At 44.6% G+C, this 23,015-nt stretch overlaps 1 protein-coding gene across 1 annotated transcript in view; it reads right to left on the bottom strand.

The window, feature by feature from the left end:
- Positions 1-10,560: 10,560 nt before the first annotated feature.
- The window catches only part of C9H3orf20 (chromosome 9 C3orf20 homolog), an 87,699-nt gene continuing 75,244 nt past the window's right edge, over positions 10,561-23,015 (bottom strand). The window contains exons 15-18 of the mRNA XM_077116434.1: positions 21,997-22,104; positions 20,632-20,774; positions 12,386-12,523; positions 10,561-11,810 (exon numbers count right to left, since the gene is read on the bottom strand). Of these exons, the coding sequence (XP_076972549.1) occupies positions 11,717-11,810; positions 12,386-12,523; positions 20,632-20,774; positions 21,997-22,104 (483 nt within the window). The 3' untranslated portion in view covers positions 10,561-11,716. The remainder of the gene's footprint in view (positions 11,811-12,385; positions 12,524-20,631; positions 20,775-21,996; positions 22,105-23,015) is intronic.

Below are 23,015 nucleotides of genomic sequence, written 5' to 3'. Positions count from 1 at the left end.
ATACTAAAGGGAGCACTAGAGTCAGAACCGAAAAGACAGAAGAGAGAGACATGGAGAAAAGTGTAGAAAGAAGGAAAGTCAGATATGATATATATAATACAAAAGGCAAAATGGCAGAGGAAAATATTATCCAAACAGTAATAACACTAAATGTTAATGGACTGAATTCCCCAATCAAAAGACATAGATTGGCAGAATGGATTAAAAAACAGGATCCTTCTATATGCTGTCTACAGGAAACACATCTTAGACCCAAAGATAAACATAGGTTGAAAGTGAAAGGTTGGGAAAAGATATTTCATGCAAATAACAACCAGAAAATAGCAGGAGTGGCTATACTAATATCCAACAAGTTAGACTTCAAATGTAAAACAGTTAAAAGAGACAAAGAAGGACACTATATACTGATAAAAGGAACAATTAAACAAGAAGACATAACAATCATAAATATTTACACACCGAACCAGAATGCCCCAAAATACGTGAGGAATACACTGCAAACACTGAAAAGGGAGATAGACACAAATACCATAATAGTTGGAGACTTCAATTCCCCACTCTCATCAATGGACAGAACATCTAGACAGAGGATCAATAAAGAAATAGAGAATCTGAATATTACTATAAAGGAGCTAGACTTAACAGACATTTACAGGACATTACATCCCACAACAGCAGGATACACCATTTTCTCAAGCGCTCATGGATCATTCTCAAAGATAGACCATATGCTGGGTCACAAAGCAAGTCTTAACAAATTTAAAAAGATTGAAATCATACACAACACTTTCTCGGATCATAAAGGAATGAAGTTGGAAATCAATAATAGGAGGAGTGCCAGAAAATTCACAAATACGTGGAGGCTCAACAACACACTCTTAAAGAACGAGTTGGTCAAAGAAGAAATTGCAAGAGAAATTAGTAAATACCTCGAGGCGAATGAAAATGAAAAGACAACATATCAAAACTTATGGGACGCAGCAAAGGCAGTGCTAAGAGGGAAATTTATTGCCCTAAATGCCTATATCAGAAAAGAAGAAAAGGCAAAAATGCAGGAATTAACTGCCCACTTGGAAGAACTGGAGAAAGAACAGCAAACTAATCCCAAAGCAAGCAAAAGGAAAGAAATAACAAAGATTAGAGCAGAAATAAATGAAATTGAAAATATGAAAACAGTTGAGAAAATCAATAAGACCAGAAGTTGGTTCTATGAGAAAATCAATAAGATTGATGGGCCCCTATCAAGATTGACAAAAAGAAGAAGAGAGAGGATGCAAATAAATAAGATCAGAAATGGAAGAGGAGACATAACTACTGACCTCACAGAAATAAAGGAGGTAATAACAGGATACTATGAACAACTTTACGCTAATAAATACAACAATTTAGATGAAATGGACGGGTTCCTGGAAAGACATGAACAACCAACTTTGACTCAAGAAGACATAGATGACCTCAACAAACCAATCACAAGTAAAGAAATTGAATTAGTCATTCAAAAGCTTCCTAAAAAGAAAAGTCCAAGACCAGATGGCTTCACATGTGAATTCTACCAAACGTTCCAGAAAGAATTAGTACCAATTCTCCTCAAACTCTTCAAAAAAATCGAAGTGGAGGGAAAACTGCCTAATTCATTCTATGAAGCCAACATCACCCTCATACCAAAACCAGGCAAAGATATTACAAAAAAAGAAAACTACAGACCAATCTCTCTAATGAATACAGATGCAAAAATCCTCAATAAAATTCTAGCAAATCGTATCCAACAACACATTAAAAGAATTATACATCATGACCAAGTAGGATTCATCCCAGGTATGCAAGGATGGTTCAACATAAGAAAATCAATTAATGTAATACACCATATCAACAAATCAAAGTAGAAAAATCACATGATCATCTCAATTGATGCAGAGAAGGCATTTGACAAGATTCAACATCCTTTCCTGTTGAAAACACTTCAAAAGATAGGAATACAAGGGAACTTCCTTAAAATGATAGAGGGAATATATGAAAAACCCACAGCTAATATCATCCTCAATGGGGAAAAATTGAAAACTTTCCCCCTAAGATCAGGAACAAGACAAGGATGTCCACTATCACCACTATTATTCAACATTGTGTTGGAGGTTCTAGCCAGAGCAATTAGACAAGAAAAAGAAATATAAGGCATCAAAATTGGAAAGGAAGAAGTAAAACTATCACTGTTTGCAGACGATATGATACTATACGTCGAAAACCCGGAAAAATCCACAACAAAGCTACAGAGCTAATAAATGAGTACAGCAAAGTAGCAGGTTACAAGATCAACATTCAAAAATCTGTAGCATTTCTATACACTAGTAATGAACAAGCTGAGGGGGAAATCAAGAAACGAATCCCATTTACAATTGCAACTAAAAGAATAAAATACCTAGGAATAAATTTAACTAAAGAGACAAAAAACCTATATAAAGAAAACTACAAAAAACTGTTAAAAGAAATCATAGAAGACCTAAACAGATGGAAGGGCATACTGTGTTCATGGATTGGAAGACTAAATATAGTTAAGATGTCAATCCTACCTAAATTGATTTACAGATTCAATGCAATACCAATCAAAATCCCAACAACTTATTTTTCAGAAATAGAAAAACCAATAAGCAAATTTATCTGGAAGGGCAGGGTGCCCCGAATTGCTAAAAACATCTTGAGGAAAAAAAACGAAGCTGGAGGTCTCACGCTGCCTGACTTTAAGGCATATTATGAAGCCACAGTGGTCAAAACAGCATGGTATTGGCATAAAGATAGATATATCGACCAATGGAATCGAATAGAGTGCTCAGATATAGACCCTCTCATCTATGGACGTTTGATCTTTGATAAGGCAGTCAAGCCAACTCACCTGGGACAGAGCAGTCTCTTCAATAAATGGTGCCTAGAGAACTGGATATCCATATGCAAAAGAATGAAAGAAGACCCATCTCTCACACCCTATACAAAAGTTAACTCAAAATGGATCAAAGATCTAAACATTAGGTCTAAGACCATAAAACAGTTAGAGGAAAATGTTGGGAGATATCTTATGGATCTTACAACTGGAGGCGGTTTTATGGACCTTAAACCTAAAGCAAGAGCACTGAAGAAGGAAATAAATAAATGGGAACTCCTCAAAATTAAACACTTTTGTGCATCAAAGAACTTCAACAAGAAAGTAGAAAGACAGCCTTCACAATGGGAGACAATATTTGGAAATGATATATCAGATAAAGGTCTAGTATCCAGAATTTATAAAGAGATTGTTCATCTCAACAACAAAAAGACAGCCAACCCAATTACAAAATGGGAAAAAGACTTGAACAGACACCTATCAGAAGAGGAAATACAAATGGCCAAAAGGCACATGAAGAGATGCTCAATGTCCCTGGCCATTAGAGAAATGCAAATCAAAACCACAATGAGATATCATCTCACACCCACCAGAATGGCCATTATCAACAAAACAGAAAATGACAAGTGCTGGAGAGGATGCGGAGAAAGAGGCACACTTATCCACTGTTGGTGGGAATGTCAAATGGTGCAACCACTGTGGAAGGCAGTTTGGCGGTTCCTCAAAAAGCTGAATATAGAATTGCCATACGACCCAGCAATACCATTGCTGGGAATATACTCAAAGGACTTAAGGGCAAAGACACAAACGGACATTTGCACACCAATGTTTATAGCAGCGTTATTTACAATTGCAAAGAGATGGAAACAGCCGAAATCTCCATCAACAGAAGAGTGGCTAAACAAACTGTGGTATATACATACGATGGAATACTATGCAGCTTTAAGACAGGATAAACTTATGAAGCATGTAATAACATGGATGGACCTAGAGAACATTATGCTGAGTGAGTCTAGCCAAAAACTAAAGGACAAATACTGTATGGTCCCACTGATGTGAACAGACATTCGAGAATAAATTTGGAATATGTCCTTGATAACAGAGTCCAGCAGGAGGTAGAAACAGGGTAAGATAATGGCCAATTGGAGTTGAAGGGATACAGACGGTGTAACAGGACTAGATACAAAAACTCAAAAATGGACAGCACAATAATACCTAATTGTAAAGTAATCATGTTAAAACACTGAATGAAGCTGCATCTGAGCTATAGGTTTTTGTTGTGTTTTGTTTTGTTTTGTTTTGATTTTACTATTATTACTTTTATTTTTTTCTCTATATTAACATTCTATATCTCTTTCGGTTATGTTGCTAGTTCTTCTAAACCAATGCATATGTACTAAGAAATGATGATCATGCATCTATGTGATGATGTTAAGAATTAATGATTGCATATGTAGAATGGTATGCTCTCTAAATATTGGGTTAATTTCTTTTTTCCGTTAATTAAAAAAAAAAAAAAAAGAGAAGGGATAATTGGAGCTGAAGGGATACAGACTGTACAACGGGACTGGATATAGAGACTCAGAAATGGACAGCACAATGCTACCCAATTGTAATGCAATTATGTTGGGACACTGAATGAAGCTGCATGTGAGGTATAGGTTTTTTGTTTTTGTTTTTGTTTTTTTTTTTTCTTTCTATTATTGTTTTAATTCTTATTCTGTTGTCTTTTTATTTCTTTTTCTAAATCGATGCAAATGTACTAAGAAATGATGAATATGCAACTATGTGATGTTATTAAGAATTACTGATTGTACATGTGGATTGGAATGATTTCTAATTGTTTTGTTAATTCCTTTTTTAATTAATAAAAAAAATTAAAATTAAAAAAAAAAAAAAGGTCCTACTTACAGTGAGCTCACACTCACCAGGGAATATTGAATTTAAGAAAATATTTTGCTAAGGTACATACAAAGTCAATCCATCACAAATGGCTAAATATATGGAGTATATACATATAAGGAAATTCTGTAAAACAAAGAGATTGAATCTATTACAATCACATGCAGCAAGGATGAATTTCACAAGTGTAATAAACATTTTTTAAAAAGTCAGACACAAAAGAATATATACGGTATGATTCTATTTGAATAAAATCCAAAAAACAGTCAAAACTAGTTTTTTGGTGGAGCTGGGTGATGACAGGGGGCAAAAGGGAATTTCTGGAGTTTTTGTAATATTCCCCTTTATTATTGGGGTTCTGGTTACATGAGTATATTCACCTTGTGAAAATTCATTCAGATGAAACTTTGTTTAGTTTTCTATATTTAGGTTATATTTTGACAAAACTTACATGAAAAGGGATACAACCTTAAAAAATGAGCTATATTCAGGAATAACTTACAAAAGATAGGAATTAACTATTCTTGAACTCACCTATAAAATGACCTGGACCAGGTGTTTTTTTGGTGGGGGAGGAGACTTTGATGACCATTTCAATTTATTTAACACTTCTTGAACTTAATGTTTTAGCCTTCCTTTCTCCTGATGAATTTAAAGCTGCAAATTTTCTTCCAAATACTGCTTTAGTTATGCTCCATAAAATTTTGACATGCAGAGTTCTCATTATCATTCCATTCTAAATATTTCTTTTATGATTTCAATTTTAATCCAAGGACTATTTAGTATTATTATTTAGTTTCCATGAATAAAAGATTTTAAAGCATTTTTTGTCACTTATTTAGGACTTTATTGCATGATAGTTGGAGAGTACAACCTGTAAATCCCTTTGGAATTTAAAGAGGTTTCCTTTATGACCCAATATATGGTCTATTTTTATGAAAGTTCTATATGTCTTCAAAAGGAAAGTGTATTCTCTATATGTTGGGTATATTTGCATGCATATACATAGTCAAGCTTGTTGATTATATTTGATATCTCTGTTTATTTTTGTCTGCCTTATCTATTAGTTTTTATTTTATTATTATTATTATTATTTTTGCATGGGCAGGCTCCGGGAATCAAACCCAGGTCTCTGGCATGGCAGGTGAGAATTCTGCCACTAAGCCACCATTGCAGCACCCTGTCTATTAGTTTTTGACAGAGATGCATTAAAATATTCACTTCAAATTAGTTATATATTTTTAACTGCAAATCTATCCATTGCTGCTTGATTTGTCAAATGCTGCATATATGATGGGATGTGTTTGAAGGTGCATGTTCGTTCTTATTCTACAGTTCCTTTTATCATTATGAAGCATTTTTCTTTGCCCTGTATATTTCTTATTAAGTATGACCTTATAAGAAACCACCAAACATACTGCTTTATGTTCTGTGTTGTAGGATCTCTGTATGGATAGTTAGGTGTGGCAAGGACCAGTGAAAGGAAAGTTATTTGTACTCACAGGTCCTAGAATAGAGGAGTGGTAGGCTGTGCAGGGTCACACAGGGTCAACTGAGCAGGTAGGGAACAAAAGGTTATAGCGACCTGGGGCTGTGTCTTTCTAATGTCTCATAGGTGGAGCTATAGTGGTTAGAATGGAGATTGGGGAGTTTCTATTTGTTTTTCATGGGAATGTGAACATGCATAGGACGGGGCAGGGTGGAGGAGGTGTGGGGGAAGGAGAGAGGCTGACTGTCTTGGATAAGCAGGCGTCAGGAGTGGTCACTGAGGGGTCGAACAACAGGGTGTGAGATGCTGAGTCATCATTACTGTGAAAAAGCCCATGTTTTACTTTAATTCTCTACTTATTCCCATCTCCCAAGTATGGCAGTTTTGCTGTTCCAGATCCTCACCATCACTTAGTATTACCAGTCTTTTCAATTTTAGCCATTTGAATGGTTGTGTGGAGGTTGTCATTGTGGTGTTCATTTGCATAGTGACTTAATAAGGTTGCAAACCTTTACATGTTTTACTGGCTATATGTTCACCTTCTTTTGTGAAAGTGTCTCTTCAAATCATTTACACCTTTTTTAAAAACTGAGGTATAATTTACACACAGTAAAATTTACTCTTTTTAGTGTACAGGTCTGCAAATTTTTGCAAACACATACATACAGTCATGTAACCACTACCACAATCAAGATATAGAACCATTCCATCACCCCCAAATTTCCCCCATGCCCCTATGTAGTCAGTCTATGCCCCATCCCCAGCCCCTGAAACCACAGCTCTGATTTCTATCCCAATTAGTTCTGTCTTTCCCAGAATGTTATATACATGGCATCATACACTATGTAGACTTTTGAATCTGGCACATTCATATCCACACATTTACCATCCTAGCGCTCTTCTTTCCTTTGCATGGCTCTGAGTTTCTACCTGTATCATTTTCTTTCAGCCTAAAGAACTTCCTTTAACATTTCTCAAGGTGTGTATCTACTGGTGAGAAATAATCTCAGCTTTTGCTTATCTGAAAATGTCTTTGCCTTCATTCTTTTCTTATTGTGAAAAATAACATAGACAAAAAAGCAATAAATTGCAAAGCACACTGCAGCTACTAGTTGTAGAACAAATTTCAGAGTTTGGTATGAGTTACAGTACCACAATTTTAGGTTTTTCCTTCTAGTTGCTCCAAGACACTGGAGTCTAAAATCAATGTGATGATTCAGCAGTCATACTCATTTGTTAAATCCTATGTTCCCTGTTATAACTCCACCTTCTCCTTTGATCTTTCTCCCACTCTTTAGGGATATTTAGGCTATGTCCATGCTAGCTTTTTCATGTTGGAAAGGGCTGTTGATAATATGGGATAGGGGGATGGAAGTAATTGATGTTCTTGCAGAGGCTGGCCCCTCTGGGTTTCAGGACTTATCTGGCTTAGAAACCCATCTGGAGTAGTGCATGCAACTTTTAAAGAATCTCAGATAGAGCCCTAGGTTTTCCATAGGGTTGATGGGAATGGTTTTGGTTGGAATTTGGAAAACCATGATAAGTAGCAATATAAGAGTAGTCTCCAAAATAGCTGCTCACCTCTATTTGAACTCTCTGAGCCACTAATAACTTGTTACAATTCTTTTTCCCCTTTTGGTCAGAAAGGCATTATCAATCCCATAGTGTCAGGGACAAGCTCTTCCCTGGGAGTCATATCCCACGTTGCCAGGGAGACTTTCACCTCTGGATGTCATGTGCCACACAGGGGAGAGGGTAGTGATTTCATTTGCAGAGTTGGGCTTAGAGAGAGAGTCCACATCTGAGCAAAAAAAGAGGTCCTCTGGAAGTAACTCTTAGGCTAAGCTTCTATGCTACATAAATAAGCTTTACAAGAGCAAGCCTCAAGATCAAGGGCTTGGCCACTGACTTGGGGATCCCTAATGTTTGAGACAGCATCAGGAGTCTTCCTGGTGGTAATGTTTAATACTTCCATATTTTCTCTCCCATCCATCAAGGGACTTTGCCAATACTTTTTAAATTATCTGCACAACATACTCTGGGATGTATCTGGTATTTTGCTTTCATTTTTGAAGGAATTTTGCTGGATATAAAATTCTAAGTTAACTTTTCCTTTCAGTGCTTACATTATTTTAGATGGTATCAGCATTTATTCCTAATTTTTATTTAGTATATAAGTTTTGTTTCTGATTGCTCTTAAGGTTTTCTCTTTATCATCAATTTTCACCTGTTTGATTATGATGTGTCCTGGTATCGTTTCTATTGTGTTTATATACTGCTTGGGATTTGTTGAGATTCTTGCATCTATGGCTTGATATTTTTAATCAAATCTGGGAAATTTGGGGCCGTTATGACTTCAAATATTTTTCTGCCTATCTTTCCCTCTCCCTTCCCTTTAGGACCCAAATTACACATATATTAGACAACTTAATATTGTCCCATTGGTTATCAAGGTTTCATTCATTTTTTTCAGACTTTTTATCTCTTTGGACTTTATTTTGGATCTCTTATATTGTCCTGACTTCAGGTTCACTGATATTTTCTTCTGTAGTGTCTAATTTGCTGTTGATCCTACCCAGTGTATTTTCCATTTCAGATTTTTCATCCAGTTTTTATAGTTTTCATTTCTCTCCTCCATTGTGGTCTGCAGTCCATTAAATCATTAGAAATGTGTATAGTAGCTCTTATAAAGACCTTGATTGTGATTTTTGTCACTCTTATTTTTTTTCTAGGTCTGTTTCTATTGATTGATTTTTTTTTTCTGGCCATGGATCACATTTTCTTATATCTTCCCATATCTAGAGAATTTTATTGCATGCTTGACATTATGAATGCTATCTTGTTACTCTTCTGGAAATTATTAACTTCCCTTAAAAGGGTTAACTTTTTCAGGCCTTCTTCTGGCCTGGGTGCAACCCCCACTCAGAGAGGATCTGGCCCCCAGGACCTCACCCAAAGCTGCAATGTGCGAGTGCTGTGCCCCCTGGCAGTCTCTTCCTTTCTCTGGGCCTTGGTCTCCCTCTCTCTAACATGAAGGATTAGATAACCCAGTCCTTTAGTTGCTTTTCAGTTTTAATTTTCTTTGAACCTCAGTCTGGGCCTTCTGCTGGCTCAGCTTGAATAAGAATTAGGGAAAAGGTGTTTGGTGAGAAAGGGAGACCTACCCCCATCTCCCAGATTCCCCAGGGCTCCTGAAAGTTTCACATCTCCCTAACAGACTGAGCACCTGGAAGGTGAGTTATCAGATCTCCATTTACCTCCCTGCAGGCACAGGTGACATAAAAAAGGCCACCTAACAAAACCTACCTTATAGCTCTGGGTCTTACACCACCCTCACTTACTCCCAGAAGCCTTCCTAAAACAGGCTCAAGAAGAGTCGAGGTTGCTAGTTAATTGGTAGTGGCTGCCTGAACCTTTGTGCTGAAATGGATAAGAAGGCATCACTGGTATTTAGTGGGAAAGAGTGCTGTGATTGATTGATTGATGATGTCTGCATGGACCTGGGGCGACAGAGAAATGGCATGTATGTGATGCCTGTGCCATCTCTGGAGTATCCATTTGAAATCAGGCCACTCTCTTCTGCCTTAGAAAGCCTTGATCCTTCCTATATCCAAAGAAGATGATGACAGGGAACATGAAGGAAAAATCCAGCTACCCAGGTCAGACAAGAGTTTATAACTTTCTCAAATAGTCTAATACCTTCCCATCATGCTTGGCTTGTAAATATTGTTGGGGCACTGTTAAAGGATGAAGCTTCAAGCTTCATGCCTTTTTCTCTCTCCTCCTCCATTTGATTATGAAGACCTGGACTTTCACTGGTGTCCGTTCTACCAGTAAGAGGTGTAGGTGCAGCTTTTTGTTCTTGTTGCCCCAGGTCAGTGTGGAAACACCCTGGGTGGGGCGAGGGCCTGCCCTTAGAGAAAGCTCTGTGCTCACTGCCCATGCAACTGTTGAAGTACATGCCCAGATTGCTCTGCACACCCATAGAGGCCCCCAAATTGGATTCACAGTGGACGTCAGAGGCCTCATCTCAGGATCTGGCCTAAGCAGATGTCTCCATTCCAACTTTGACAGAGTCCTGCCTTGGAGGGCCACAGGGTGCCTGTGAGCATGGCTACAGATGACACTGTTTTTTCTGTGCCTTTTAATCCATGTGTGGATCTGAGCTCTGAGGAGGGGGGACAGCGTGGTGAGACCCCCCCCAGGACCCCCAACCAAAATCAGCGTCCTTAAGTACCAAATGATGCAGGCTTAAGAACACAGCAGACCATTCCAAAGCTATTTCTAAGGGGGAAAAGGTATAATTTTTAAAAAATGTTTATAAATGATACAAGTGATAAAAATTAAATCTCAAAAAAAAAATAATAATAACAGACTCAAAAAAGCATACCTTACAAAGGAAGCACGGTAAGTTAAATGTAGAAAGAATCACTGACAGCTGGTCACAGATCTAGGGACTGAACTCTCCTGGGCTCGGTGACCAAGTCAGATGTTTTGGAGTCTTCCCCCTGCTCCTGGGAAACTGGGTCTTGTGAGCTCCTGGTGAGTGAGCTCAGAGCTGCCGGCCAGGGCCTGGTGTCACACCCACTCCTCTCTGGTGCCACCAGGGAGACAGGATAAATCAGGAGAGCAGAGGGGCCTGCCGTCCCAGACCCCTTGAGGTCATTAAGGACTCTTCGGGACTCCAAGTTATGGGAAGGGGGGTCTGATCTCCCAAAGGCTGGGCCAAGTGGGGACACCAGCCTGCCATGGCCCCACAGGGTTCTGGCTTTCCAAGTGCTATTTCCAGGGCCCTTTGGTGAGGCTTCTCTATCACTACCTGCCTCTTCCATTCCCACTCCTCTTTTGTTTTCCCTTCCCCCTTCTTCTTCTTTCCTTACTTTTTCCTCCCTCTTTCTGTCCTTTTCCTACTTCCCCCCTCCTCATAGTCCCTCCCTTTCCATCTCTCCCTTTACCTCCTCTTCCATCCTTTCTGCCTTCCCTTCTCTGCCTCCCTCTTCCCTCATAGCTAACCCTCTTTTCCACTTGGGCTAGAATCTGAGCTCCTCCCTGCCCATTGAAGTATAGTAGGGCACAATTTAGTTCCATCTGTGGCTTCCCCAGGAGTGAGTGTATCACTGAACTTGAGTCCTTAGAATAAGAAGTCTGTGATCTTGGGCAGAGAAGATTCTCAGGCTCACGTATGTGGCCATAAAGGAAGCCCTGGGTTAGGGGGACCCAAGTGCACAAGAACTTGACCTGGAGCAGGCCTGGGGGGCCTCTGGCCTTGTATGAGCAAGACTTAGCCAGGCCTGCCACCGCCTATCCCAGGCCTCACCCGGATGCTGGCAGCATGCTTGTTTATTACACAGAGGCTGGGGGAAACAGGGAGGGAGATGAAAGAGACAGGGGAGGGTGGGTGCTGGGGTGGGAGCTGGAGGAGCAGTGACCAGGCCTGTGGCCTTGCGGATGCGGCATCACTTCTTGGAGATCAGTTTCTTCAAGTTGGCCACCTTCTTACTGCCCCGCCGGCCTCTGCTGTGCCGTGGCTCTGTTTCAGGCTCTTTCACTCTAAATATCGAGAGAGAGAGAGAGAGAGAGAGAGAAAGAAAGACACGAATGCAGGCAAATGGGTCAAAGGTACAAGTCTGAGCAGAACCCAGAGCCCTGCTCTCTGGGTGTTTTTCCAACTTGGGGTGCCAGTGGCACCTGCGGTCTTCCTAGATGCTCCTGGTTTTGCTTTTCTATCTTGATGAGAAATGCGTGATTTTAACACTTTTGCTGAACACTTAGAACTAAGATTTATTTCACAGTCCACACCACCAATTTAGTGGACTTTTGACAGTTCTAGCAAGTTTCTTGCAGGGAACCCTAGGGCAGTCTCTGCACTTCTCAGATTCTTGGGTCTGGGCTGCGGGGTTTTGGAACAGTCTACAAAGGGCTTCGTTCGGTCCCCACCACCCAGACCAGTTTATTGATACGATGGGCCAGATGTTGGGGATTACTGGAAAGGATCTGAGGCCCAGGGTGCATGTCTGTGTGACTTGCCCAAGGCCGCACAACTGGCATTTGGGTCCCTGCTGCCCCCCACTCCCATTCCGCCCAGCAGAGGGAGGGTTTATCTCCAGGCTGGTGTGTCCACCTACTTTTTTTCAGCTTCCAGAGTGGGCTCTTTATCCATCCTGTCCCCCAAGGCCAATGAGGAGAAGCTTCCTTGGATATCTTCTGACATTGCTCTCTTTGATGATTCAGATTCCTCGAGGCTTGGGATGGGGCTTGGAACACTGCAGGAGAGGTGGGGATGGGGTGGGGAGGCAGCGCTCAGGGAGGCAAAGCCAGAGGGTGCCCCACAGCTGGAGGTGCCTGGGACAAGCAGCCCATGCCTGGCCATGCCCCTCCCATTTTCTAGCTTCCACAAGAGAAAAGGGTACTAAGGCTTCTCTTCCCAAGGGTGGATGAAGGGAGAATCCCTGAAGGTTGGCTTCCCTGGCTTCCAGGTAAAGCGGGATTTGCACAAGCTCACACATTAGCTATTCTGTACCCCCAGCAGCACTCATCCCAGGAAATGCCTGCAGTGGGAGAAGCAGGGCTGAGCAAGAGTGCAGAGGAGTTGGGAAAGGGATCAAGGCAATACTCTCAGGCCTGGAGCCTCCCCACACTGTGCCACACCTCACAGCCACCCACTGTTTACAGATACCCAGGTTGCGGGATCTTCTTGAACATTGCAGTGCCCTGGCCACAAGCAGCCCAGGGACTTTTGTCCCTCTTTTACCCACAAAGGTCCAGAGAGGAGAGGTGGCTCATTAGAGGGGACATAAAGTCAAAGCAGAGACTGGCTTATGCATCCATTATCTATCTATTCAGCCATATTTCTTGAGCTCCTATATGTGCCTGGCCTGTGCTAGGAGTTTACTATCTGCTAGGGGATGTGGGCAAGTGATAATATAGGGGGAGAGGTGATGAGGGGACCAGCTGGGGCAGGTGGCATCTACAAGAGAAACCTCAGTCAACCAGGCTGAGGCCGGGCTTGGGGCTGGGGCTGGGCAGGGGTGTGTGTGGAGACACTGTCCAGGTCTGGGGCCATACTAGTAAAGGCTTAGTGCTAGGTCAGTATAGTGGGTCCGTTTTGATGAGTCTGGCCCTGGCACTGTGGGATCAACAATGCCATCTTGACCAAAAGGGGGAAAAGAAGTATTAACAAACGAGGTATCAGTGGGCTGAGAGAGTTCAAATAGAGTTGAGATGCTTACTCTGTAGGTCACTCTTATGCAAGCTTCAGTTAGACATTGCGACCTACCATAACTTGCCAAACCCCAATCAAAACCATTCCTGCCAATCCTAAAGAATACCTAGGGCAATATATAAGATTCTACAAAGCTCCATGCATTAGAATAACGTTCCAGAAACCTACAACCTCCAGATGGGTCCCTAGACAAGATAAATTCTGAAAAGCAGAGGGGCCAGCCTATCCAAAACATCAGCTAGTCCATCCCCCTATTCCATGTTATCAACAGCCCCTTCCAACATTAAAATGATAGAATGCACATAGCCCAAATACCGTTAAAGAGTGGGAGAAAGATCAAAGGTGATGGTGGAGTTATACAGAGAAGGTAGGGTTTAACAAACGAGTATGATTGCTGATATATTGCCATTTTAGTCTCCAGTATCTTAGAGAAGCTAGAAGTAAAAACCTAAAATTGTGGAACTTTAACCCACACCAAACTCTGAAATCTATTCTACAACTAGTTGTGATGTGCTTTGAAATACTGCTTTTCTGTATATATGTTATTCTCACAAAAAAAGGAAAAAAATCTGCATATGTTCTCAAAAACAAAAAATCTCTCCCTATTGTTCTCAGAGATCAAAGGAGGGGCTAAAATGAAACCCTCTGGAGACAACAAGACCCAACTGGGGCCTCTTCCCTCATTCTGAGGGTCCTAGACGAAGTCAAAAGTAAAGAAACAGCAAAACAGGGTTAGAGAACCTGAGTCTTCCACAGTGTTTGCACTTGGCAAGCTAAAGCTTCCCTCTACCCACCAGGGACCCCACCTTGCACACCGAGTTGAAGCGATCCTGTAAACCCCTCCTCTGGAGACCAGGGCGAATGCCTACATGAGATGCTTTGAGACGATAAGGCCCTTGGGTGTGTGTAGAGGTGACTGGGCCAAGCCCAGAAGGAAGGGGAGGAGAGCAGGGGCAGGCTGGTCAGCCCCTCCAAGGCCCCTGCAGGCCCCGAGCCCAGGCTCTATGGGGAGGAGGCACCTGGGATCTCTGGCTGGTGTTGGGTGCTTCGGGAATTCAGGGGAACAAGGCCCAGGAGGAGGCATAGACCCCATTCCACAGACATTTCATTTATTCATTCATTCATACTACACGTATTTGAATAGTGCAGCCTAGTGTAGCTAGTCAGTCAGCACACCAGGGCCTGAACTTACAGCTAGCTCCTCAGTCCTGCCAACCCAGAAACATCTCTCCAGATACTGGTCTCCTCATTGGCTTCCAGCTTGCACCCTCCTGGAAGGGAGTCCAGGGACTGAGCACACAAAACTGTACTCTCATACTAGAGCCTGGGTTGACTCTTCTTTTCCAAGAGCTGTTTAGATGCCTGAGGACAAAGTGAGACACACCTTGGGAGGCAAGTGAGGGTGGGCTCTCTTGTGCTGGGGGAAGCCACTGTGGGAAGCAACTGGTGAGGAATGGGTCTGCCATGGTAGCGCTGTGTACTAGGGGAAAGGGACGCTGGGGAACAGGGCGTAAGTGGCCAGGGATGATGGCTGCTGTCATGGTTAGGGACAGGTGTCAACTTGGCCAAGTTATGGTACCTGTTCATCTGATTGGGCAAGCGCTGGCCTGTCTGTTGCAATGAGGACATTTCATAGGATTAGGTCATGATCACGTCAGCTACATCCACAGCTGATTCCATTTGTAATCAGCCAAAGGGGAGTGTCTTCTGCAATTAGTGATGCTAAATCCAATCATGGGAAGCCTTTTAAGGAGGACTCAGAGGAGACAGGTTCCATTCCTGCTTTGGCTGGTGAGCCTCTCCTGTGGAGTTCATCCAGGCCATCCATTGGAGTCATCGGCTTCGCAGCCTGCCCTGTGGATTTTGGACTCTGCGTTCCTACGGTCACGTGAGACACTTTCATAAATTTTATATTTGCAAGTGTTCCCTGTTGGTTCTGTTTCTCTAGAGAACCCTAACCAATACAGCTGGAGACCCATCATGGAGGCCGGAGGCTGGGAATGGGGTCCCTCTTAGGGCAGGGGCTTGACACAGAAGGAAGAAAAGGAAAAGTTAATGTGCTGGTTTGGAGCTGTTATGTACCCCAGATAAGTTCAGGTTCTTTTAATTCATCCCTGTGGAGACAGACCTATTGTCAATGAGACTTTTTGATAAAGCTGTTACAACTGAGATGTGACCCACCCAATTAAAGGTGGGTCTTAATCCTTCACTAGAGCCTTTTATGAGAGGTGAAGAGGCAGAAACACTGAGAGAGCTCAGAGAGAAACATCCCAGAGATGACAGCAGAGAATGCACAGATGCTCAGAGAGAAAGTTGCTGAAACCAGGAGCTGAAAGCATCGAACTCTGGGAGTGAAACACGAGCAGACACAGGCCTTGTGCTTTCCTATATGACAGAGGAACCCCAGATGTGCCTTTCTTCAGAGAAGGTGTAATCCTGTTGATGCCTTAATTTGGACATTCTCATGGACTTAGTACTGTAAATTTGTAAAGATCCCCATTGTAAAAGCCAACCCATTTCTGGAATATTGCATTCTGACAGCATTAGCAAAGTGAAACAGCCGGGTTTAGGGCTTTGAGGCACTGTTCAGGTAAGCCTGGGCGAATTAAGACTTCTGCAGCCTGAGCAAGCCCCTTATCTGCCTGGTGGGGGCAAGACTGGGTGCCAAAGCCACAGAGATGGGAGGAGAACTACCCCAACACCCCTCCCACTCCAACATCATACACACACACACCTCCCCTTTGGCCAGATGGGGCTGCCTTGGGACAGACTACTCTTGATGAAAGTTCTCACAAGAAGATGGAGAACTTGGCTAGCGGCTTAGAAATCACACATCTGATAGCAAGCTGATCCTCGGCCCACGGACAGCCAAGTCCAGTCAGCTGCTGTCCCCTAGAGTGGGGACTCTTCCTAGCCCTCTAGGAAGAGTTCATCTCATAGGGCTACGAACGTCGTAGCTGTCATCTCATGCTGCTTGGCAGTCAAGAGATGACCCTGGACTGTGTTATGTATTGAACTGTATCTCCCCCCAAAAATGTCGAGGCCCTAACCCCAAGGACCTCAGTATGTGCCCTTATTTGAAAATAGGGTCATTGCAGATGGAATTAGTTAAATTAAGATGAGGTCATGCTGGAACAGGGTGGGTCCTTAGAAGAGAAGGAGACACAGATAGAGCCAGGAGGAGGCCGTGTGATGTGGGACAGAGACTGAAGTGCTGCCACTGCAAGCCAAGGACCGCTAAAGAGTGTTGGAATGTCACCAGAAGGCAGAAGAGGGCTCTGAGGGAGCGTGGCCCTGCCCACACCTCAATTTCAGACATCCAGCCTCCAGAACGGTGAGACAATTTCTGTTGTTTTAAGCCACCCGGTTTCTTGCAATTTGTTATGGCAGCCCTAGGAAACAGGCTCAGCTCCCAGGGACTGGGACGTGTTTCTGAAAGTCACATTTCCCCTGGGGAACCTGAGGGGCCCCTGGTAGGGGACACGGAACAGAACGTGGCTCATGAGGCAGTTCCCTCCCCACCACCCCGAGACTTTGGCCTACAGTCTCTGAGGGAGGGCAGCTGGGTGACCCTTGTTGAGCCCCCCAGGGCTGCAGCTCCTGGGGTGTTCAGACTGCCTATCCGTGGTGGGCCTCCACAGCCAGGATGGCAGTTTCAAGCCCTCTCCCCAACAGCGGCCTCAGGAATGTGGGCACGTTGGAGTCCAGGGCTTGGGGCACCCCAAAGAGCTTCATGGCATGCAGAGGCAGGCAAAGTCATCCAGTGTTTGACAGTTTCTCCTCCGTTTCCCCTATCTAACTCCTGCTTCCTTGTATCTAATGCAAGGCCATACTGTGGCTTCTGTGGTCCAGGCCTTTGTCTCCTGAGCCAAGGCAGACAAATCGCTCTCTCTGAGAACGGGCTGTGTGGGGAAGATGCCCTGTGGGGGCTGGCTCCTCCCTGCATGGGGCCTGCTCCTCACAGTGCACTCCTTGGAGGGTCCTGGCTGGCGGAGCTAACAAGGGCGTGGGACCCACGCACAGCTGATCCAAGGAGAGAGCTGAGTTTCCTGATACTGCCTCCTCATACCTCCCCTGCCTGGCCCTCTCCACCTCCCCCTGCCACTTGTAAGGCAGGTGAGAGCTCAGAATGTCATCCAGGGGCACAAATGTTAAGCTTCCCCCCATATGTACAGCACTCTACAGTTTACAGACCCTTTGCTTTGCAGTTTATAAGGAACATTAGAGTTTATAAAGCCTATTGTGGGTAATGGGACACATTGGAGTACACATAGCACTTTGCCGTTAGCAGGCCTCATTCCAGCTTATAAATAAAGCACTCTGTCATTTCACAGAGCACTTGACAGTTTATAAGACGCTTTGTTGTTTACGTAGTATCTTGGTTTATAAAATGCTTGGCAGGGTGCAGGGTACATTACAGCTCACGAAGCACTTTGCAGTACTCATGACAGCTTACAAAGCCCTTTATGATTTATAGGGCATGCAGCAATTTATAGACGACTATGTCTTTTACGGATCCCATGATAGTTTGCAAAGTGCTCTGAATTTTACAGAGCACATGACAGTTTACATAGGGCTTTGGGGTTTACAGGACACATGATAGCCTACATAGGGCTCTGTGGTTGCAGGGCACTTGACAGTATACACAGCACATTGTCACTATGGAAAGGAGCTCTCTCCTACAGCTTTTGACTCTTAAATCATTCCTCTAAAAAACGTCCTGAAAGAATTATGTCCCAGTTCCACAGTGAGATAATTGGGGCCCAGAGAGGTCCTGCTTCAGTCTGGCACAGTCCAGGCACACCTCCTCTCCAAGCCACATCTCTGCCCTCAGTTTCCCCTTCTCTGATGGGAAGGTATTGCACTAGGGTCTCTCAGTCAGCCCTCCTGCGTGGAAGTCAGCCCTTCCAGATGCTCACAAAACTGAGCGGGCCCATGGGGTCAGCACTGCAAAGGCAGGTCCAGTGACCGGGTCTGGCTGATAGCTGGGACTGGATCTGGGCTCTGCTGCCCCCTGAAGGGTGGACTGTGCCACCTTCATGCTCCACCCTCTTCAGTCCTTGATGGAAGGAGGTGACAGGAAAAAGACTGGTCCCCGGGAGCAAGTCGGGGAGACTGAACGGTGGTTCTGCAAGCTACAGGGAGCCACATGGAGATGAGGCCAAGGGGCGCTCACTCGGATTCCACCTTGCCCCCCATGCCAGCCTCTCCTTGCTCCCTCAAGGATGGGCAGACCATGGCTCACAGTCTCAGGAACTCCGGGCTAATTTCACCCTGGAGTACTGGATTCAAGCTAACATGGGGCTGCAGGGCAGGACCCCCAGGGGAAAGCAAAGCGAGTACAGGCCACACAACAGAGCCAGGGTCCCATGCGGCCAGGCCCTGCTCCAGACAAAGGGCTGTGAGGGTGAACAAGGGAAGTTCCCAGCCGGCAGGAATTGATGGGCAATTAGGGTAAACAGACTCATCCAGGAATTAACTGTGGTGGAGGCAGATGTGGAATTGCCATTCAGTGTGTCAGATGTTGGGGGTGTGGGGGGGGGGGCGGTCAGGACAAAGCAAAGGTCTGGCCCATCCTGGGCGTCTTCCCCAGAGACCTAGAAGCATTTTCTCTAACAAAGCTGCCAAGGACACTCCCACAGCTCCCCACTGCGCTTGGGAGAAAGGTAAATTCTTGAGTCTGGACACCAGGTCATCTTTACCTTGCCTCTAGCTAACCCCTCTTCCTTTACTGTTGCGTACCACTGAGTGTGGGGCAGTTAGTTTCACACATAAAGTTCCGGCGACATTTTCTTACAGAGGTTTTGCTCTCTTTTCTTCCCTAAGTGCTTTAAAACCATCAACCTCTTAGGCCATTCCAGAATTAGGATGAGTCCTGTTGATTTATAGTTTTAAGAGACCACCCCTTTCCACTTTCAAATGCCTAGACCATCTTTGTGTGTGTCTACTTTGTGTGGATGCGTCTCACTTTCTGGTCCTTTCCCCGCCATTTCTCAAAAGTTGTTGAAGACTGTTGTAAGTGCAACTCTAAGTCCTTTTGGAACACTTGGATGTCACAAATCAGGAGACTGGAATTCTTTTGGGTGATAATAATAATAGCACTAACAACCATAATTAGGAAATGTTAGTGATGTGCCAGCGTTTTGCACATACTGCCTTATCGCACCCTCATACCCCACTACTGTGAAAACTCCTCTTATTCTCACTTTGCAAAGAAGCTAAGGCCCAGAGAGGGTAAGGGGGCTGCCTGGGTTACACAGGTGGTATAGATGGCGGAATCCTTTGTACCATCCCCTGGCCTGCCTCAGGCAGAGGCTGTCCTTGCCTATTAAAGGGCCCAGAAGCCAGATAAGAACAACATCTTTTTGTCTTTTTGCAACTACTTTTAGGCAACCCCCACCTCTACCCCGCTTCCCACTCTGCATCTGTCACATCCCAAGCAGAGGCTGCCTTCTTCTTGTCCTCTCTCCGTTTCCTCACCTGCTTTGGTTTGTATCATTGGTGAATTCCAGCAGCCTCAGCTCATCTCCAGAATCAGGCTTCCTGATGGTGTCCCCACTCTCTCTTCTCTCCATCTGCATTTATATCCCCTCCTCTGTCTTTGCTGCACTTCTTGTTTAAACCTAGGGCCTCTACCTTTCTTTTTCTCTGGGATTGTTGACGCACTGGTTTTCAGGAGTCTCCAAACCTTTCCTCCCTCTCCAGGTCTCAGGCCACAGGAGCTCGGTTGATTTTTCTCTGCACTTTCAGCATCTCCCCTTCCTGACATTCTTGGGCTCTGACCACACCTGGTCTGGCCTGTTCTCTCTGCCAAGTGCTCCAAGACGCTAGGGTCACTACGCCTGTCCTCCATGGCTCCTCTGGGGGTATACTCCTCCCAAATCTCCTTAGGGTCAGGCAGACATTCTGACAGGGTCCAACCTCAGCTCACTGGGGTGAGAAGGGCATCTGGACTCCTAGAAAACTGAGGGGCCCACCCCACCCCGGCCTCTCTGATTCCCTCTTCACTTCATTCTTGCATTCTGGAGGGGGAATGAATCCACTCCCCGTCCAGGCCCCTTTCCCTGGTGCCGCTCCCATAATCTATCTTCTCTCTTCCCTCCATCCCTCTCTGGACATGTCCTTCGTCCCATGTGTTTCCTGTTTTACCTAAATTTGTAGTTGTCTGGCAGGAAGTAGCCCATCTTGCAATCATGTCGAGCCCGGAAAATCTGTTTCAACAGATTCTGCTTGCTGAAGCCGTATCCATTCAAAACACAGCCCCCAAAAAGGAGTCTGCCCCCAGCGAACATCTGTTGACAAACAAAGGAAGGAAACACAGGGGGAGAAGCCCTCAGCACATTAGCACATTGGCATTAAATAATAAAGTCGGTGAGCTCTGAGGCTCAGAACGACAGTGCCACGGGACTCTCAGAGCTTGTGCTGGATTCCAGGCTTCTGGAGGCCCAAGAAATGTGTTGTCTGCCTGAGCCACCCCAGTGGGTGAGGGGTGGGTGAGTTTGGCCCCCACCCAGGCACCCCAAGTTAGAGGGAGACCCCAACATCCCAGCCACTGCCCCCTACTTGGTCAACTAGCGCAAATGCCACTTCACCTACAAGCCCTCTCAGACCCTGGGGCCAGAAGGGTGTCTTCCCTGCTCAGAGGCCCCCATCCCACCCAACCACAGTGGTCCAGCCCATTTTGTCTCCAACCCCACTAATTCGAAGGCTCGGCTCAGCTCTTCCCATCAGATGGGAGACCCCTGAGGGCAGGGTGTCCTCTCCGCAAGCCTCCACCCTTTGCATGTCATTTCCAAGACTGGACATCTGTCCCAAGATTTATATACAAGGACATTCGTTGCAGTATTATTTGTTACAGCACACACACAAAAAGAAATGTCTGACAAAAGGAGAGGGGATAGAGAAATTAAATGACAGTCTATTGTGCAGCCATTAAAGATGAGGTGTTACAAACTATTTAAAGGCATGGGGAAATGGCCATGATATCATTTTAATTAATTAACAAAGCAGGACCCCAAACTAGTTATAGAGAAAAAGACTGAGGGGCCAGACACAATCTGTCAGCCTGGGTGCCCAGTGCTTAGAATAGTGCCTAGACCTCATGCGCCCAATAAATATTTTTTTGAATGAACAAATGAGGGTAATATGATGAAATGATTATTTTCTGAACTGTATTTTCCAATTTTCCTTTAAATGAAAAAAATTTTTTTTACATTATACATTTTATAGTAAAGAGTTATTAACAGACAGATGATGCTAATTGGACTCTCCGAGTCAAGCAGCACCCCTCCCTCCAGCTTCTGGGGCTGGGCGAGACTCCAACTGGGCTGGGGGTTAGGGGGTTACGTCCAGTGACAGCTCTCTGGGCTGGGTAACTCTGGATGAGTCTTTCTCCTCTCTGGAAAGGGTCTACCTCCTTCCCTCTCCTTCCCATATCTGCACCCCCACAGGGGAAAGGCTACTGAGATGGGGAGTGGCGTTGAGTGGCCAGTCGTGCACTGGACTCCAGCTCACCAGAACCATGCCCTGCACCACAGCGTACTTCTTCACCAGCAGGGGCGGGACTTTTTGCAGGGGGCTGTCCAGGTCGTACAGCAGCAGGCGGTAGGGGTCGTGCCGGCACTGCCAAGAGAGAGATTCTGGTGTGGTCTTGGGAATGCCAAGAGTCCCTTGGTTTACAGGGTCACAGCCAGGAAAGATTCACCCCCTCTCCAACTTCTGCTCAAGGAACTATTCAGATCTGGTGTGCACACCTCCCACGACGGGAAGCTCACTATCTGCCCAGAGGCAGGTAGATCCAATGGTGAAGGTTGTCACTGAGATGACCTAATTCTCTGCCCCCTTCCAGGGCCATGAGACATCCACTAGTTCAGGCTTCTAGGGTCCACAGGATGTGACTGTTGCCTCAGCCCTAGGATGACCCTTCTGAGACAGAAAGAGTTTTTCAGACTTAGGAGTCTCCTTTGCACAGGGTATGGGATTCCTTTGCTGCCAGCTCATGTTTGATGCTGCTTTAGGCATCTCCCAGGTGATGAAATCCAGTGGCAAGACTTGAACCACACAGCAGATATGCTCTACTCAATCCAGAGTAAAGCTGGTCTCTTTCATGCCTTACATTCTGGATACTACAGCTCTATTACTTTAATAAGGCAAATGTTACAGTTTTTGGTTTTATTTGCATTTTATCTCCAGATGCCTCTGGCCACCCTGCTGAGGCTTCTGACCTTTCCATTTACAATGTGAAACCCAACACCACACTGGGTGTTTCAGCTCTCAGTCAAGAAGGTGTCAGGGAGCATTTCTGCCTAAGCCAAAGGAGCCCTAACAGTAGAGGCACAGGATTCATGGCTGTCGGCCACCACCTTCCAACAAGACTTTTCTTGGCATACCTCAAGTTCCACCGCCCAGCCCTCCACCTGCTTCTGCCCCCTTAACCCCTTCCTTGCTGTTTATGGCAAGTGGAACCAGCCATGAGTAGAAGACAAAGACAGGATGGAACTGTCCAGAGAGGAGACAGAAGGAAGAGCATGTGC

Source organism: Tamandua tetradactyla, chromosome 9 (genome assembly GCF_023851605.1).
Source record: "Tamandua tetradactyla isolate mTamTet1 chromosome 9, mTamTet1.pri, whole genome shotgun sequence".
NCBI classification, from domain to species: Eukaryota; Metazoa; Chordata; class Mammalia; order Pilosa; family Myrmecophagidae; genus Tamandua; species Tamandua tetradactyla.
The sequence above is the reverse complement of the archived record's forward strand: the minus strand, read 5'-3'. Positions and strand labels throughout refer to the sequence as shown.